Source organism: Nyctereutes procyonoides, unplaced genomic scaffold (assembly GCF_905146905.1).
Source record: "Nyctereutes procyonoides isolate TBG_1078 unplaced genomic scaffold, NYPRO_anot_genome, whole genome shotgun sequence".
Lineage (NCBI taxonomy): Eukaryota > Metazoa > Chordata > Mammalia > Carnivora > Canidae > Nyctereutes > Nyctereutes procyonoides.
In genome coordinates this window covers 26,768,724-26,788,620 of record NW_026575125.1, presented here as the reverse complement: position 1 = coordinate 26,788,620, position 19,897 = coordinate 26,768,724, and the positions used below count along the sequence as shown (strand labels likewise).

The window sequence follows — 19,897 nt, the reverse complement described above, 5'->3', positions numbered from 1 at the left end:
ACTTCATTCCGCTAGTCCAAGGGTCAATTATAAATAATCCAAGCCATTGTTATTTTAAATGTCAAAGGCGTCCGCATGAATAATATCCTCTAAAAAGTTGCCCATCTCTTTTAGCAACTTTTAAAGACATTTTATTATGGAAAATATGAAACATCTACCAAATTGGACATAATCCTGTAATAAATGGCCATATACCCATCAAGACTTCAACAATTATAACTCATGGCCAATCTTACTTCTTCTAGACCTCTAGCAGTCCTCTATTATTTTGAAATAAGTATCAGAAATGGATCATTTAGGGATCCCTGGGTGGTGCAGCGGTTTGGCACCTGCCTTTGGCCCAGGGCGCAATCCTGGAGACCCGGGATCGAATCCCACATCGGGTTCCCAGTGCATGGAGCCTGCTTCTCCCTCTGCCTGTGTCTCTGCCTCTCTCTCTCTCTCTCTCTGTGTGACTATCATAAAAAAAAATAAATGGATCATTTAATTCATAAATAATTGAGAAATTATCTCACAAGATAAGGATCCACTCTTTTAAAGTGACCACATGACTACTATTATGCTTTTTAAATGTCAGTAATTTTATTCTAACAAATATCTGGGCAATTTTTAAATTTCCACTTTTAACATACATGTCTTAAATATCTTAATGTATTTCTATTTAAATAAGAGGTTTTTTAAAAAAATAAGAGTTGAAACAAGGTTTACACATTGCATTTGGTTAGTTTGTCTCTTAAATACATTTTGTAAAAAACTTTTATTTTGAAATAATTATAGAGTCACAGTGAGTGACAGAAATAGTAGTTTCCCTATACAGTTTCACCCAGTTTGCTCTAACGGTTACATCTCATGTAACTATAGGACCATAAATATTGCCATTTCAACAGACACTATAAAAATGTGCAGTTACAGCACAACTCAATTCAGACTAATCACATTTCAAGTACTCAATATCCAGATGTGCCTAGTGGCTACCATATCAAGCAGTATAGTTCAACAGATTTGATCATATTCAGGTTTGACTTTTTTGATAAGACTACTTCATTGATGGTAGTGTATTCTTTCATCATCAGAAGGTATATAATGTCTTGTTTTCTCTTTTGAGTGTATGATTTTGGCAGCTATTCATTATCAATGACTAGGAGTTGAAATGTGGTAATTGTCTATTCCTATCATTTCTTCTTTATTAATTAGCCAGACTACTTCTGTGGAAAAAAAGAGGTCATTCATTCATCCACTATTTGGGCATCCAGTGTATAGTTCATATATGATAGGCAGGATTCTTTACCAGCCTTCAGCATAAAAGCTGTTCACTAGCATCCTCCAACAGTGATCAATTCTCTCTCTCTCTCTTTCTCTCTCTCTCTCTCTCTCTTTCTCTCTCTCTCTCTCCCTCTCTCTCTCTTGCTTCCTTGTATTTCTGTTTTCTCTACTAGGCTCTGAGTGGAGAAGTCAAAGATTTGATCTTGCTCGCCTCCAAGACCCTAGTAGCTAGCAAAGTGTCTGGCATACATTACATACTGATAAGTGTTCTTGAAATGAGAACAAAAGGCACAAGAACAGAAATGAATAGCAAACCAAGTAAATGACTACCAAACAACAAAAGTTTGATAAAATGGTAACACTTTTGTATGTTCAACACTTAAAGAGAGATCAGATCTCTGTGGAGACACAGCCAAAGATGGCATCTTGAAGAAAAGTCAAGGGTTTATACTATTCCAGAAAAGAGAATATAGATCACTCAAAGGGAAGGGAATATGAAGAAAGATCCAAGAGTCTTTGCAAAAAATTTGCCAAGGAAACTGACAGTTTCTTCTTTAGCCACTCCCCTTCATAAAATTCAGAACATTAAATTAGCTTTGTGGTAGGGTGGAACATAATAGTGACATTTTTTAAATGTTCTTACTTTCAATAAATAGTCAAAACACTCTGCCGTATGTGTAGAAGAGCACCCATTGAGACAGAAGGGCATTTTAAATAGGATGCATTATATGATATAAAGAAATGAGACAGAATTTCTACAAAAGGTGTAATTTTAGTCTAATTCTAGAAACCAAAGATGAATCATTGGACAAGTGCACTGGAAGTCAGGAGAGACTGCAGTTACATTCCTCCAAAAGTTAGATTGTGATTGCTAATTTGTCCATCAGCTGTAAGATGAGAAATTGGGTCCAAATAATTGCCACAGTCCCTGCTAGCCAGTATCTTGTTATAAATACTCCCTCAGTATCCCTGGTTACTGGAATGGTTACTTGCTAACAGTAGTAAAATGGTAGTACTTATTCTCAGTCCTTTTATGCAGGGATCTCATGACTAGAAACATGCTTTTGGGAGATGTTGATGCCAGAGTTGTGGGTAACATGCCCCAGATTGAAATTAATTAAGCCCTGCTTAACTAGTGTGCTTATTCAGATGCCCATCTCTTACGCTTTGACTTATCAGGACTTCCAGCCCATTGGTAACTTTGGGTTCTAGATGTTAATTCCATTACTCCTCTATCTTCACGTCCTCTATCTTCACCTCCCTCCAAATCCAACTTAGATTCAATCATAAAACATTTTAGTAGCTCTTTCCCAAGACCCTAAGATCTTTTGCTTTTTTACCTTTTTGTGGCTACAATCTGCAAAACCCCAAAGCTTGGAAAATCTAACTAAATACTTTCTCCTGTCCAAACAACAACAGAGCAGACCAGTGTAGTCATTTTTTCAGGATGACAGGCCAAGCCTTTCTTTGACACGGCCAATATGTCACTGGGTCATTTGGCCTCCAAAATAGTTCTTGATTCTGTCTATTGCAGTCATCACCATAGTTACAGAAGACAATTTCTCCTAACCTTTCTGGATCTAATCTTGCTACCCTACAGTGCAGTCTTTACATTTCAGCCAGAGTGATTTATGTAAAAACAGACATTGAATTATGTCAGTCCTTATCTTAGTACTCTTTAGTGTCTTCTCAATGCCATGGAGGAAAGACAACATCCTCAGCAAGGGCCCCAACCTTCTCTTTTCTTACTCCTCTTCCTTTTGCCCTCTGGATACTAATACACTGCCTTCTTTTGGTTTCTGCAGTTCTCTGTGTTCTTCATAGGTGGTGCTTGGAACACACTGGTCTTCTGTCTGAAGCCCCCTCTACCTACTCCCACCCCTTCATAATTTCCTGGTTAACATCTAATTATCCTATATATCTTGGCTCAGACATCGAGCAAGCTTTTCCCCATTGCCCACATTTGAGCAGATCTTCCTCTACATGCTCTCATATACTGTCTGCTTTTCCTTCTGCAACTTAACATTCTTCGTCATCACATCTATGTGTAATTGTTTGATTCTTATCAATCACCTTCACTAAACTGTGTGCTCCAAGAAGCCTTCTTTAAGGGAGAGGATTGTCATTTTTATACTGAGCACTTTGTAAAGCGCCTGGTACAAGGTAGACACTAAATAGATAAACAAAGGAATTGGGGCACCTGGGTGGCTCAGTGGTTGGCCGTCTGCCTTTGGCTCAGATTGTGATCCTTGGGTATTGAGACTGGGTCCCACATCAGGCTCCCCACAGGGAACCTGCTTCTCCCTCTGCCTATGTCTTTGCCTCACTCTCTGTGTCTCTCATGAATAAATAAATAAAATCTTTTAAAAAAAAAAAAGAAAGAAAGGAACTAAGGAAGAAAGGGAAGAAGGGAAGGAGGAAGGCAAAAAAAAATCAATCAGTGATCTAATCTTAACCTTACTCATTCTCCTCTGGTTTACTAAGACCAAGAGAAGGGAAAGAAAGATGAAAGAGAGATGGTCCTTCCTAACTGCAGGATTTTTTGTTTATTTGCATCCATCAACTCAGCATCTATTCGTACTGTGTAGAGCTGCTTTGATGCCCAGTTTTTACTTGTGGTTTGACCCAATGTTTTCACAAGCTTCTTTTTGTATCCCTAAGAAAAATTCTTGTCACAAAACACTCTTCCTCCCTCGAAGAACATCATCGCTCCAAAGTGTTGATGAGAGAACACTTTAGCACCCGGTTTCCTCAGAGTTTTGTCACATTTATGCAGTAGCCCTTTTATAGTTGCAATGGAATGCCTGTCTTGTTAGTAATGTTCTTGCTGCCTATTGGCAAAAAGAACAAAGGAAAATCCTTGAAACCGGGTCTCTTTGTCTGATCTTCTGAACTTGGGAAGAGAGAAAGGAAATATAATCAGCACAAAATTCTGTCAAGATCTAGTCTTTGACAGATTTTGTATTTGTAGACTTGTTTTACATTGCCACCTTTCTGAGATTATAAATTGTCTTGCTCTTTATGGGTTTCTTGATTCAAATACTGTTGACATAGAATGTTTAGTATCAAGATGGGTCACTTGTTATCATAAACTTGTCCTCCATGGATTTGATGTGTCACTTTTTTTTCAAATCCCCTGCTTACTATCTCTTGTAAATTATTAATACCCCTGGTTGTTGCTTTTTATGATAATCCAAATCCCATTAGAATGTCACAAATTGAAACTATAGGAAAGTATTTTTCACTTTTCTATAAGCCAGGATGTTTATAAAAGAGGTAATTTATATTTTCCTTGTGTATCATTGCAGATTAATGATAACATTTTATAGCAAAATATCGTGGGTCTTACACTCTTAAAGCAAAAATATATCGTCATTCTCAATCACTTTGATGGAGGGGTATACGGTTTTCTCATAGGTAAAATTCCAAAACAGGCCACACAGCTAGTTAGGGACTGCAAGCTCACTCCCCAAAGAAATTTTCATGCCCATGGGAGTGGGTCTGTGTTCCCCAAACCAGCTGGGCAGCATAACAACTGCTACTGGAATGGCTCTCAAGCCTAATTAATAAAATAATGCTCCATATGCAGTGAAGTGTTATAAATAATTAAAGCTCAAATATGCCTTAGCAAATATAAACTGACCAATTTTTATGTCTTTTGAATACATTATCCTGGCTTTTACGGTTCCTCATTACTTGCCTCACTAGACTGACTCGTTTTCAATTAGTGTGTATTATTCTGGTCCAGATATATTTTTAAAACTGACTTCCTTTGTTTTACTTGAGCAGTCACTAAAGTGATATTTATTACTTGTCTACTTCTGTGATTAACCTAGAGAGAGTTTTAAAGGAACAAATCATAGTGGGAAATTTCTGAGGAGAACTGCAATAAACCATGAGCTTATTTAACTCCCTTCATCCTACCCCAAATCCAAATGGAGATTAGGTCTTGATTAGAAGAACACTGTAGGTAATGACTTTTTGTTTGCATTTGTACTAATGAAATTGTTTGTCATTAGGCTTTCATCTTTCAGTTTAAATATCTCTGTAATTCCTTCCCTGGAGACCCTTAAGGACACCTTCAAAGCTTCCTGAGATTTTCTGGTTAAGATTTAGATGGAAGTAATCAATACATACATTATTAAAACAGTGGACAGAAAGCCATTATTGCATGGATGCTGCTGACAAATGAAAAGGCTTGAATAAAGTAGTTTACTTGTTCATTTGTCAGGTCGTATATTATGCATGTTCGATTTCTTCAGAAGTCACCACAAAGTGAGAGAGAGGTTCAGAAATTCAATAAAATTATCCTGGAATCACATTGTTGATTATACATTTATTTAAGCTAATTCTGTTATCAATGCTGGCCTGCTTCCTTTGGGTACATTTTAGTATGTGTGTCAGCTTGATGAGTTCCCGGTGCTTTCTTTCCACATAAATAGAATATGTCTTTAGGTGCCATTTGTGAACGTTAAAATTCAAGTCAGATCTGTGTTAAAAAAAAAAGGCATTGTTCCTTAGCACCTCTGAAAAACAACAAAAAGAGGTTGTGATAGGGTAATTCATTCTAACATTCAATGACCTGGCCTCTTAGAGTTTCTAAACAAGTTTGGTTCACCTGCAAATTCACTGTTACTTATATCTACTCCACGCTCTCTGCTTCGCTGTGTTGTTAGAGGAAATAGACAAATAGACATTTTTTTTTTGCTCAACAAAGCCAAAAGTTTATTCTTTAAAAAGGTTAAGAAAATCGACAAACTCGTGGCAAGACTGATAAAAGAAAAAAAAAACAAACAGAAAATAAAATTTGACAATATCAAGTGGAGATGAGGAGAATATGGCTGCAGAGCTTACAGATGCTAAGATAATAAAACATCTCAAAAGTAACTTTTCACTAATAAACTTCACAATTTAAATAAAAAGTGCAAATTTCCTAAAAACAAAATATTTGGCTAAGTCGAGAAAAAAATGGAAATCTGAATGTTACTTTGGGAATAGACATCTTTTTGATCTATCCTTCATCCCTAATGGAGTAAGCTACTTTTGTGTAAGTTTCATATATTATGCAGTCATATTTAGGATTGCTGAATGGAAAAGATTTTTAAATTATTTTTAGAACTACATTTCTAGACATTTGAGAGAGTCTTCTGAAAACTAGCTATATCATCAAAACTTGAGAATGGAGCCATCTAGGATTTTCCATTTTCCTTTAATGAGTATAATAAAATAAAATGTGAATAATTTACAAATTAACTTCCCTACCAAAGTCCTCTTTCTAACCTATTTCTAATCAAAATACTTTGCTCTCTTGAAAAATATTCTTAAAATAATATTCATATAGGACTTTGCCTTTACAGGACCCTTTTACACAGTCATTTAATTTCTTTTTTTATTTTTATTTTTTAAATATTTTATTTCTTTATTCATTAGAGACAGAGAGAGAGGCAGAGATATAGGGAGAGGGAGAAGCAGGCCCCCTGTGGGGAGCACGATGCGAGACTTGATCCCAGGACCCCGGGATCACAACCTGAGCCGAAGGCAGACACTCAACCACTGAGCCACCCAGGTGCCCAACAGTCATTTAATTTCAAATGAACCCCTCTGATCATTTTCTGTGTTCTTCCTATTCCCTAAAAAAATTATTTTAGGAAAAACTGTACCATAATTCAGACTCCTAGAATATAGTGATTCTCTCAGTGATTATTTATTGAGGGCCTACCCTATGCCAGGGCTGAAGATACAGGAGTGAACAAAACGAGACTCTGCCCCCATGGACCTTCAGATTTTACTGAGTGAAATACTAAGTAAACAAATAAAGTAACACATAAACTCCTATCAAGTCAGTACTATAAAGAGAAAATAAACAAAACAGGAATAGAGAAAGAATGAGGGATAGTGGCTTATCTGAGGAGGTTATATTTATACAAGCAAAGTTCTGAGTGAGTGAGCCAAGCAAAGACCTTGAGTGAAGAGTATTTTAGGCAGAAGGAGCAGCAAATGCAAAAGATGTAAGAACAGGTTTGCTGTGCTCAAGGAATAACGAGATGGGCTAATGATACATTGTAGCAAGTGGCAAAGGGCAGATAATAATTGATGTTGTCTGTTACAGTTTGGAGTAGATTTTATTTTGTGCATAAAGATACACCGCTGGGGAACCATAAACAGGGATGATGTGATCTGGTTTCCTGTGTCCTAAAGTTGTCTCTGGTTGCTCTATGGAGAATTGACAGTAGGAGGAGCAAAACTGAGACCAGGGAGAAAGTTAGGGGGGTGCTAAAGTCATTTAGGAAGGAGACAATACCATCGCCTCTCAAAAAAAAAAAAAAGGAGACAATGATGACTTGGCCTAGGGTGGAAACGATAGACATCGTGAAAAATTATTTGACCCAAGATATATTTTGAAAGTAGAGCTGATAGAACTTAAGATAGATGGGATGTGGAATGTAAGAGAAAGTGAAGAGTCCAAGATGACTCTGAAGTCTCTGATTTGAACAAATGGGGAAATGATGATACCATTTATGGAGATGGGAAAGACTTTGAAATGATCATGGGTGAGGGTGTGTATGTGTAGTAAAACAAGGGTTCCATTTGGGGATTATATTGATAGAGACAAATGGCATGATTCAGAAATTATTCACCACTCACACTCAACAGTCTCAGATTTTGGCTGAGCCTCTTGAGAATGGATATAAATTAATTTGTCACAAGGTCTCCTAATAATCCATTCATCTGTACAGTTGCTTCAGAAGGAATTTCCAAAATTTAGGGTTTAGGTTCAATGACCTAAGACCTAATTCTCTAAGTGACCATGGGAACAGATTGAGTTTTCACCAGAGATTTCTCAAAGTCAGCTCAAAACTTAACAACATTATCGTCAGTGGGAAGTGACTTCCCCAGTAGTTGTTGGAAGCAGCCCAGGCCTAGGATTGAGAGTCAAACAGCTGTTCAAGATGCTGCATGGGCACTAAACTATTCCTCCATAGTATCACAGATCTGCAAGCAGGCTGGACTCTGTTCTAGCCCATGCCCTTGATCTCAGCAACACAGCTTTTAGCTTAAAAGACTTCCAAAAAATAAATCTCAACAAGGAGTTGATTAACTTCATTTTCCCCCCTAAACACTCAAAAAACTTTCCTTTCATTGAATACAATTAGATTTTTAAAAATAATTTCAGGCTTGAAATATGTCCATTTATTTTTCAACTTTGCTTGAAATTGATTCGGTCTCATTTATGAATTGCTGTTGTTCATGTTGTTGACTATCTGAAACAATAACTAGATATATCTGATGCTGTGATCCCTTGTCTTCACTTTAAGTGGACTGGAAACAAAATGGGACTTTTTTTCTATCTTGTTTAAAGATGACAATGTAGTCAAACTCTTAGAAGTACAGTGGAAGACTGATTATGAGAGGCTAGAGAGAGGATGAAATGGAAACTTGCCGTTCAACATAAAGTTTCAGTTGTGCAGGAGGAGTAAATTCTAGAGACCCGCTGTACAGCCTAGGGCCTGGAGTTAACACTACTGTATTGTGCACTGAAAACTCTCAAGAATTTGGAGCTCACATTACGTGCTGTTACCACAATAAAAAAAAAATCAAGATGACTTGATCTTTTCTTTATATCCAATATGCTCCACATTTGCATACCTTCTCTAATACCATCTATTTCAAATGAATATTAAGAGAATCCTTTGTCTTTTTGTTTTGTTGTTGTTGTTCTGTTCTTTCGAATTTCCTTCTTCCATGAATCCCTGTGAATTTGCCTTGGACTCTTAGAGACAAATTCCTGCGACTCCAGTTAACCATGTTTTGGGATCTTGCCCTTTTCCAATGTTCAAGCTCACTGGGCATTGATGGTCCCTAAATCAGCATTCAGCAAATAAAGTATTAGTGATGTGTTTGAGACTCAGTAAATACCGTGGCTCTTTAAGTGAGGAACGTCATTATGGTGACAGAATGTATTCAACTTTCTTATGAGAAGTAAAAACAATATATGAGGCAGGTAGAAAAAGTAGAAATAATATGGAAACTAGCATGATAATATAGGATGACAAAGCTAAAACACTGATCAATTTGTAGATATGACTATGTTAACGTCCTTGTCATGTGCCCACTCGGGAACCATTTGTTGAGTGGATGGCACCATTGGGATTCCCTTAAGTTTTAGCGTCTCTAGTGTCCTCTTATCCCTTAGCTAATGCTTCAGACCAGAGGAAAAGCCTAAAAGCAGTTCAAACTATGGAATTTCTGAATGTGTGCACATGAACATCTCCTCCAGGAAAGAAATCACTAGGATTAAGAAGGCAGAGCTAATAAGGCCTCCTCTTGAGGAAAATCCACTCAAGTAACTCAAAGGTTACACTCAGCTTTGGATCTGGCACATAAAAATAGGCCCAGAAGAAGAGCTCTCAATTTTTCCCCATCGACAGCATTTAATTTTTTCCTCTAATAATTCATGAGCCCAGGCTTTCACCCTCAAGCATGTTCTGCATCTAAATCAAACTGGCCTCCATGTAACACATTCTGGTTTTCTAAGTGGGTGTTCTCTTATATATTCAACAATATTTATTATCCACTATGTGCCAAGCTGTGGCTAGAATTTTTATCATTAGTAATGGTGCCTAGAAGAGCCAATCACAAACCGCTACCGCTACCATGTAACAGGCCTATGTCCAATTAATGACCAAAATGACCTAAACATGTTAATTATAGAATATTCAAACTGGGGCGCCTGGGTGGCACAGTCGATTAAGCATCCATCTCTTGGTTTTGGCTCAGGTTGTGATCTTAGGGTTGTGATCTCAAGGTTGTGAAATCGAGCCCCACGAGGGGCTGGGCATCCAGTGAGGAGTCTGCTTGCCCCTCCCCTTTCTCACATAAATAAATCATTTTTTAAAGATTTTGTTTATTTGAGAGAGAGAGAGAGAGAGCATGAAAGAGAGATCACAAGCAGGGGGAAGGGGTAGAGGGAGAAGCAGAGTTCCCACTGAGCAGGGAGCCCCATGCAGGGTTCAATCCCAGTACCCTGGGATCATGACCTGAGCTAACCCAGACACTTAACTGACTGAGCCACCGAGTGCCCATAAATAAATAAATCTTTAAAAAAAAAAAGAATATTCAAACTGGATCTTAAATCTTTGATAAGGTGATTAGCAAACCTCCACATTTTAACAAATGGGGGCTCAGGGAGATCTCATGACCAGTTCTGGATCGTCCAGCCAAGCTTTGGCCCCAGCCTGAGCTTGAACTTCAAGTCAGCGGCCACAGCCCTCTCTTAACCACTTCCATCAGCCTCACGGGGTGATTCCATCAAGCTCTGCTGACACACATGAACAACATATAGCCATTCTGTGAGATTTTAGGTTGAATAACACAAATACAGACTTGCCACCTCAGTGAGAATATAGATAAAATTCAGCTCCATGGAAACTGCACATGGTTGAAAGAGACCTATGTTTTGAAAAGCAAAGGCTTCTACTTACATCCATAGCGATAGGACCAGGGTCTCTAGGTGAAAGCAGGATAGCTTTCCTCTCAAAAATGTCAGTCCTTGGGGCGCCTGAGTGGCTCAGTCAGGATTCTCTCCCTCCCTCTCTCTGCCCCTCCTCACCTCAAATAAATGAATCTTAAAAAAAAAAAATGTCAGTCCCTGTGCCCAGAGCTCTCATCCTGCCCATCTCTTCTCTGAGGCACATCAAGCATATCCGTATCTCACCCTGCAGCCCCTCTACACATGATTCTAAGCTACTTCTCTTTATGGTATTAATAGGTATTTGAGGTAATATTCACCCTATTTGTTTTTCTCCTATACGTAGGCAGGGCAGGGAATAAAAACAAATAATCATTGACTCAGTTCTTCTCTGTTACCTTCAGGTTTTTTAAATTTCTGACTTGCTTCATGGCCATTAGGATTTCCCACTTACGTGTCTTCCAAACTATTATAACCCAGAGAACTTTTCATTTTTTGCCATTATTCATCTTCAGCCTCGCTTTAAGAATTTCAAGATTTGTATTCTAAATGACTCATGAACTGATGGCCTTAAGTAAATCCTAACTTATCATCTGTACCTCATACTATATCATCTATACCTACATTGGAAAACATTCATAGTATAAAAGTATCCCCGCGAACACACCTATTCAACCAAACCAGGGACTCCTTAAGGACAAAGATCCAGTTCCTACATCTTCCCTATCTCACGCATAACAGGTTCAAAGTTAATATTTTTCTATTAGCTAATTAATTTGCCAGCATCCAGTCACCCAGCTGGTTAGTATTTTTGATATATAGATATTATCTATCAAGGGCATCTGGCTGGCTCAGTCAGTAGACCATGCAGCTCTTGATCTCAGGGCTGCAAGTTCGAGCCCCACGTCAGGTGTAGAGACTGCTTAGATAGATAAACTTTTAAAATAATGAATAAATACCATCTATCAGATAATTTCACCTTAAAATAAATGGATTTAGGGCACCCAGGTGGCTCAGGGGTTGGGCATCTGCCTTCAGCTCAGGTCATGATTCCGGGGTTCTGGTGTCGAGTTCTGCATCAGGCTCCCCAGAGGGAGCCTGCTTCTCCTTCTGCCTGTGTCTCTTCCTCTCTCTGTGTGTCTCTCTAATCTTTTAAAAAATAAAATAAAATAAATGGATTTACCTGAGGATGTCCCACTAGTACAATTGTGTAGTGCATGCTTCATATAAATTATTCTGTGAAACTTAAGAAGCTGAAGGAAAGATGTCAAACTAGTGTGCCTAATTATTTTCTCATTTGTAAGACAGAAAGTTAACGTTCTTTTCACAGAGGTGCTCTAAGTCTTTAGTAGTTGCTTCTGATTCTTCCACAACACTATGTTAGGCCCTTGGGCCTGGCTATCTTGGAAAGGTGAAGAGGAAGCTGTGGAGAAGTGGATGAATCTTAAAGAAAATAATTTTATCTGTTCAAATGATTCAGGAAGTAAATATCTTAACATGTGAATATTGACATCTAACTCACGCAAAGATTATTCTGTACATGTATAGAGGAAGGTCTCTGTATACCTTTTTCACATCAGCACATAAACGAACCAACTTGTCCAATTTAAAATATTAAGCATAACCTCTGAGACAAAATCAGTATAGTATAGGAGTACATATATTCCCAAACATCACTCAAATAGACTTTCTTTGAGAGACCAGACAGCTATCAAAGAGTTAAGGCTCTTGACATTGAATGTTCTCAGTTTTGTTTTAAAATGTCCCCATTTTCCTTCTTAAAATACAGTGAACTCTTATAACATGTAGTTTATGATAAATCAATTAGATGGTGAAAATGGATTTTCTGTTATTTTAAAGCAGAATCTTCACTGGTTTTTCTTGTTGTTGTCTTTGTTTTTACATTTACTACATAAGCCTGTCTCTTTTAGGGGTGCCTGGGGGCTCAGTCCATTAAGCGTCCAACTCTTGATTTCAGCTCAGGTCATGATCTCAAGGTCACAGGATTGAGCCCTGCATTGGTTTCTGCATTTGTGTGAATCTGCTTGTCCCTCTCCCTCTGCTCTTTCTCCCACTTGGTCTCCAACCCCCATCTCTAAAATAAATAAATAAATACATAGATAAAATCTCTTTTAAAAAGCCTATCTCTTTTAAACTCCATGTTATAAGGACCACTGATGCTTTTTGCCTAGAACAGTGTCTTGTATAGTAAGGTGCTCAAAATTTGTTAAACGAACAAATGGAAGAAGATTTTTCATTCTAACCATGCTTAAAACGACATATTCCTATTTATTGTGTTTGCCACATAGTGAGAAACGTTACCATTTTCTTTGTCTTCTGATTGTCTTGAACCAACTATTTCTCCCTTCCTCCTGGGGTTTTTAACCTCTCTTATATTTTGTCTAAATCTTCCCAAATGCTGAAGATAGAGCACATAACCTTCTCTTCCATCCACATTCTTTTCTTAATTTCAGACAACGATGTGAAAATAATGGTGCTTATGTCTTTGTAATGACAGAACTTCCTTTGTCTTTTCTTTAGATTCGTTTTAATCCTCAGTGACTCATATTTAAGAAATGAACTGTGCAGCTGTGGTGGTGCTAAGCCTTTGGCAATAACTCGAGGGGCAAACAAGTGGTCTCTCACAATGGGTGTTCACTTCTAACAATGGAGCTGCATCATCAAACAGTGTCTTGGACTTTGTCAATTTGATAGGACCTTTAAGATCCATTTCCTTGTTTTACAGACCTTACTCCAACAATTATCTCCACTTTCCCCAGTCTAGGTCTTTAATAGATTCCTCTCTGCTATGGTAACCAACTGTCCTGGTTTGCATGAGACTGTCCTGGTTTTTGCGTTCAAAGTCCCACTTCATGAAGCACTACCCAGTCTCCAACAAACCAGGACACTCAGTTTCCCCACTGCTAGCTAGCTTCCACCTTTCACCCTGTGTGCAAACCCTTCCTGTCCTAAAAAGAACATAACTTCCCTTTACATTGAAATCCACTCTGCCCTCCTTCCTATCTTCCTTTTCTCCCTGTCAGAAAAAAATATAAATGTTGCACAGTATTCATCTAAAATACATATTCCTTCTTCTCCCACTCACTCCTCAACTGAACCTGCTTCTGAGGCTACTCCCCTCCACTGAAATGGCTCTCACCACGTCCAATGAACATTTCTGAGTCTTTGCTTTACTTCTGTGTGTCATGGTTGGACATTCTCAGTCACTTTCTTCCTCTCTCTCTCTCTTTTTTAAAGGTTTTATTTTATTTTTTAAGATTTTATTTATTTATTCATAGACACAGAGAGAGATAGAGGCAGAGACACAGGCAGAGGGAGAGGGAGAAGCAGGCTCCATGCAGGGAGCCCGACGTGGGACCCGATCCCGGGTCTCCAGGATCACACCCCAGGCTGCAGGCGGCGCCAAACCGCTACGCCACCAGCGCTGCCCTCTTCCTCTCTCTTCCATAGTTCTACACTTCTCATTTCCCCCAAGCTTTCCACCTGTCCATTCCATTCTCTCTTGGCCTCTCATGGGATTCAGTTCTTCTGTCTGTCCATCAATTTTGTATATTCTCCAGAATTTTCTCTTTAGTCCACTCTGCTGCCTGAGCAATCTCGTCTACTTCTATAATTGTAATCCTTGTCTCTTTGTATAATCATAGGCACTCAGTGGATATTAACTGAGAAAATGACTCCTAAATCTCCTTTTGTCTCCCTAAATATTAGACTTTGATATTTATTTCCTTCTGGAAGGAAAGGTACCTCTCCAAGCTGCATTGCATCTTCTTAGTCTGTTCTCGAAACAGATTCCCCCTTCATATTAGTATTGAGGGGTTTTTTTAAGATTTTTATTTATTTATTCATGAGAGATACAGAGAGAAAGAAGGAGAGACACAGAGGGAGAAGCAGGCTCCATGCAGGGAGCCTGATGTGGGACTCAATCCCGGGTCTCCAGGATCACGCCCCGGGCCGAAGGCAGGCGCTAAACTGCTAAGCCACCCAGGGATCCCTAGTATTGGGTTTTTAATAATCACCTTCATTAATTTTACCCTGAATGTGCACATGAGGTATTCTGAATCAGAGACAGATTTCTTTCAATCACCTAACAGGAAATATCATCACCACCACCCCATCCTGGCCTTTGCCCCAAGTCTTACCCCTAGGGAGACATAAGAGCTGATAGAAAATGTTCCTACATAACTGGCTGCATACTCTCTAGGCAAAAGACCAGGAAAAATGATTTTTCTCTTCTTACAGGGGGACAAGGCCTTTTCCCCCAGAAAGTGTCCCCTTCTCTCATGAAAGGGTCTCCTTGGAAACATAAAAGGACTGATTCCTAACTCCAACTTTTCTAGAAGCCAGATAGCCCCACATGTCTCAGATTTTACAAACTGAAAATGTCACCAAGGTCTGGGCTTTTTTCCCCCCAAGCTGCTGTAAAGACCCAAAGAGATAGTCATTCCAGTCTTGCTGACAGTTTGGAGCTTAACCTGGGAACTTACTCTGGGCTCTAACCATTTGGGCCTCTTGGGTGAGTGAAATTAACTAGACACATGACTGCAGATTTAGTTCCCATGATATGGGAAGGTTCTCGGGAGCCAGAGCTTTTTATAGGCATGCTGAGAAATCCAGGAGAGTTTATTTTCTCACATGTAGGTTAATTGCACCCAGCATTCACTCATCTCTCCAACCTAGAAACTAGAAGTCTTCCTTAGTCCTTCCCGTCTCTTCTCTCTGGCATCTGTTCAGTCACCAAATCCCCAAACCTCTAACACTCTAAATATTTCCCTACTCCATCCGTTTATTCATTCATTCATTCATTCATTCATTCATTTTTGTACCACTGCCCTGGGTCAGATCCTCATAATCTTTCACCAAATTCTTACAATTGCCTCCTAACTGATCTCTCTAATTCCATTTCTGCCCTTCTCAAGTACTTACTCTGTATTTACATTGGGGTCATTTATTTGAAACCCACACATGCCCATGCCACTCCCCTGCTTAAATTCTCTCAAAGGCTCCTGATTGTCTGCAAGAGAATACCTAGGCTTCTCAGCAACTCATAGATTGAGCTTCAACTTCTGAGTTAAAGGTCAAATATAGTTTAAGATAATGACACTGTCTTTATCTCTGGATCTGTCCTCTCCTTCTCCTTGATGTTCTAGAGAACTGGCCTACTTGAAATAACTGTACATGTCAGACTGTGTTATGTCCTATGTCTTCACATCTGTATTTTCATCATTTTTCTCCCTCTTCCCCTATCCTGCACTTCCCAGGCTAACTTGTTTTCATGTTTTGGAGTTCTTTATGAATAGTATCTTCTCTGGGAAGCCGATCCCAATTTCTTTTCCCATATTGTGCAAACCTATAGCATTTCCCACACTGAATTGAAATTGAGGGCATCTGGGTGGCATAGTCGATTAAGTGTCCAACTCTTGATTTCAGCTCAGGTTGTAATCTCAGGGTCCTGAGATTGAGCCCTGCATTGGGCTCTACACTCAGTGTGATGTCTGCTTGAGATTCTCTCTCCCTCTCCCTCTGCCCCTCCTGTTCATTCTCTCTCTCTCTCTCTCTCTAAGAAAGAAATAAATCTTTAAAAAATGAAATTATTTATGTGTTTGACTCTTCTACTATATACAGGTTTCTAAACAGGAAGAGTTGTTTTGCATTCAACTTTATGTTTCTAGTTTCTGATAACAACCACTGACACATAGTAGTTCAATAAAGGGAGCAATTATTTTTATAATTAGTAGTATCCGAGTCAGTTGCCTCCTATCAAGTCCAAATGGAGAGACTAGAAAAAAACAATAATTTTCTTGAAGTTGGGAAAATCAGATATATGAGCAAGAGCTGTATACACATACACATGCACACACACACACACACACATAGATTTCAAATAAAATATTAGAAGAAGAATCAGCCCTACATGTAAGCATAGTAAATAGCTCACCTACTCTGTATTATTTCAAAGACACAAAAATATCTCAGTGTACAGAAACTACTAACTTTCACTTACAGAATTTTATTATTTCATTTCAAACACTTGGTCTCTCTTTAGTCAATTGTAACCAACTATGGAAGATGAATCATTTTGCAAAATATCAAACTCAGGATTTTTCTGAATGATGAGGATTTTATTTATAACTATGTCATCTAATACAGTTCTAGAGCATTCCTGCAACATGATATATCCAAAGTTCAAAGGAGATACAGCTAAATTTTCCCTCGAGGCTTAAATTCAGTAGGTAACATTGCTAAAAATATGGAAGAATTGAAAAACAATATGAATAATTAAGCCCTAGCTCAGGGTAATTAATATTATTATTACTATTGTTCTTACACTGATTAACGTTTCTGTGGTATTTACCACTTCCATTAACATCTTCACTTCTGAGACAGCATAATCTGGTCAATAAGTATCTTTGGTGATTTCCAAGTATCTGTCCATTTATTCTAGCCTCACATGATGTCTCACGAGCCCTAGCACTCAATTATGTATGAAGCTTATTGTTTTCACTGTTTCTAGTGTGTTAGTTTTCTCCCTTCTTTTCATCCAGAAGTTTCCTGAAGGCAGAAACTATGCATTTTGCTTTCCTTTTAATCCCCTGTGTCAGTGAAGATTACAGTTTAGAGATTAAAACTGATAACTAGCCTAGATGACCCCAAGAGACCAATTCTAGGCCTACTCTTCTATAGGAACCTATTCCCACAATTCTTAGTCCAGTATACCTCCAAAAATTTCTACCATTCTCAAAGAAATCACATTGAATAATGTCTTGGATATTTTTCAGAAGTACTGAGTTTTTACATAGTTTACTGTTAATATTTAATTTTATTTGTTGTCAGATATTTTGACAGAATTAGCTGGTGGTTATGAATTGGATTGGTTGTATATTTCAGTACAACCTGCATTCTTCCAAATGGCCCTTCAGGCTCACTACTATGTTCTGGAGAACCATTCTTTTAGGTGCTTAGAAGCAGTCGTTAGCCCTGCTAGGGTTTCTGCAATATGTATCTTGCAACTTTGGCTTCAGATTTCAAGTTTGGCAGTCAAATTGTACAAATGAATCACTCTTATCTTAATGAAAGGCATTAACATATCTTGGAAGTTCCCCCATGCTCTCCAGACTAACTTTACACACAATGCTTTCCTGATTAACAGAAAGATCCATATAGCCTTCTTTATCATTTTGTGACTATCGGTTTAGAAATAAAGGAGATAGAAATTGACCTGGGAATTTCATAACCAAGTTTTGAACACCCAGGATTAATTTTGAGAAGAATGCCACAAGCCAAATAAGCATTTCTTTTCATCTCATTTCACAGGCCTTCAAGAGGGAATTGAAAACGAAAGAACCTGTAATCATGAGTACTCTTGAGACTGTACGAATATTTCTGACAGAGCAGCCTTTAGAAGGACTAGAGAAACTCTACCAGGAGCCCAGAGGTAATTGAATGTGGAACTGTAATAGCATATTGATAGAAGGATCAGTGGTGACAGAGCAACCCATCCATTCTTGCTGCCAGGGTCTGGATGACTCTCATATTTTCTAAGTTAAATAGAATCGATTCAAATTAAGCATAGATGTTGGGGAAAAAAAGGAATTATAAGCCACCGTGTATAAAACTGTTTGCACATTCATAAATAAACAGTAAAAGAGACGAATGAGTGATCAGTTATTGAAACATTTAGAAAATAATCAACAAATGAGATTATTGGTGAGAAGGAATGCTATTGTTACAAAGACTACAAGCTAATTTTCAATTTAAGAGCCTGACAGAAGTACATTAGAGCTTGTGGTGTGCATTTTTCTACTCAGTACCTTAAATGAATCTTGGTTATCTGAACGATATAAGGTAGAACAGATATTCTCAGGAGGACAGATTTGAGACATGCTGGACACTATCAGAATTTATGCCAAAGTATAAAAGAACCATTAATTGGCAGGTCGGCCTCTTGTTAGACTGTACTCTCTTTCTTCCAGTATGACCTTTTCAACGATGTTTAAAAAAAATGATTGTGGCCTAAAACCTTGTCATATTACCAATTTAGAGCTGCCTCCTGAAGAGAGAGCCCAGAATGTCACACGGCTCCTACGAAAGCAAGCTGAAGAGGTCAACAGTCAGTGGGAAAAACTGAACATGCACTCTGCAGACTGGCAGAGAAAAATAGACGAGGCCCTCGAAAGACTCCAGGAGCTTCAGGAAGCAACAGATGAGCTGGATCTCAAACTACGTCAGGCAGAGGTGATCAAGGGATCCTGGCAGCCTGTGGGTGACCTCCTCATTGACTCTCTCCAAGATCACCTCGAAAAAGTCAAGGTACCATCTATTGCTTTGCTTCGGGGCCCTTTGAGAGATGCAAAAGAGATTCTCATCTGAACTTGAGTGCAGCATTTCCTTCTCACCAAGTTAAAATAGTGCCCTTAAGCTTTAGGAATCTGTCCGTCTGTCTTTTGCAAATTCAAAATCAATTTGCATGTGGTATTTTCTCTAAGAGGACATAGTGATCTAATCATCTCTATCTTTAGTAATGTGGAATGAAATATTAAAAAGTTACGGGGTGAAACAATCGTTCTGATTTTGCTATTAGGAAATGAATTTAAGCATTTGTACTAAAATGATCTGGGGTGGTGTGTGTGTGTGTGTGTGTGTGTGTGTGTGTGTGTGTGTGTTCTTTGCAAAACTTAGTATCAGAGTAGGGAAAAATAGACTTATTCAAGAGCCAGGAGTCCAGGCTTTGGCCTTTGTGCTAACTAAATTATGTGACTTGGGTGAGTTATGGTACTGTGAATTGAGGCTGTTACTGCTGCCCTTCCCTTAGAAGGCAATGTATATAATACAATTTTGAGTTGTATTAGTCCACTGCAGATATTAGGAAATATCATTATATATTTGGAATACTGTCCACAAATCCAAAGTTAAAGTCCCTTGTAGCACAAAGATGATAAATATATTTATAAAGAAAAAATATACATATCTAAGAGTGTCATTTTGAAAACCAACAACTGGAAACATATTTTGTTTGCTCATCTAGTGTCAAAACCAACAAAAGACCTCCCAGTTTCAAATGCCAAAGAGAAATTCTCACCTGTACTCAATGTGTGTGCTGGCAGCCGTGTTCTGGAAGATCTCTACTCCCTTGCTCTGTGGCATTGT

General features: G+C 38.4%; 1 protein-coding gene across 8 annotated transcripts in view; it reads left to right on the top strand.

Moving 5' to 3' along the window:
• DMD (dystrophin) overlaps positions 1–19,897 on the top strand; it is a 2,039,779-nt gene that overhangs the window by 1,683,710 nt on the left and 336,172 nt on the right. For all 8 annotated transcript variants that reach the window (XM_055339022.1, XM_055339018.1, XM_055339021.1 and 5 more), the window contains 2 exons: positions 18,065–18,185; positions 18,792–19,060. In XM_055339022.1, the coding sequence (XP_055194997.1) occupies positions 18,065–18,185; positions 18,792–19,060 (390 nt within the window). The remainder of the gene's footprint in view (positions 1–18,064; positions 18,186–18,791; positions 19,061–19,897) is intronic.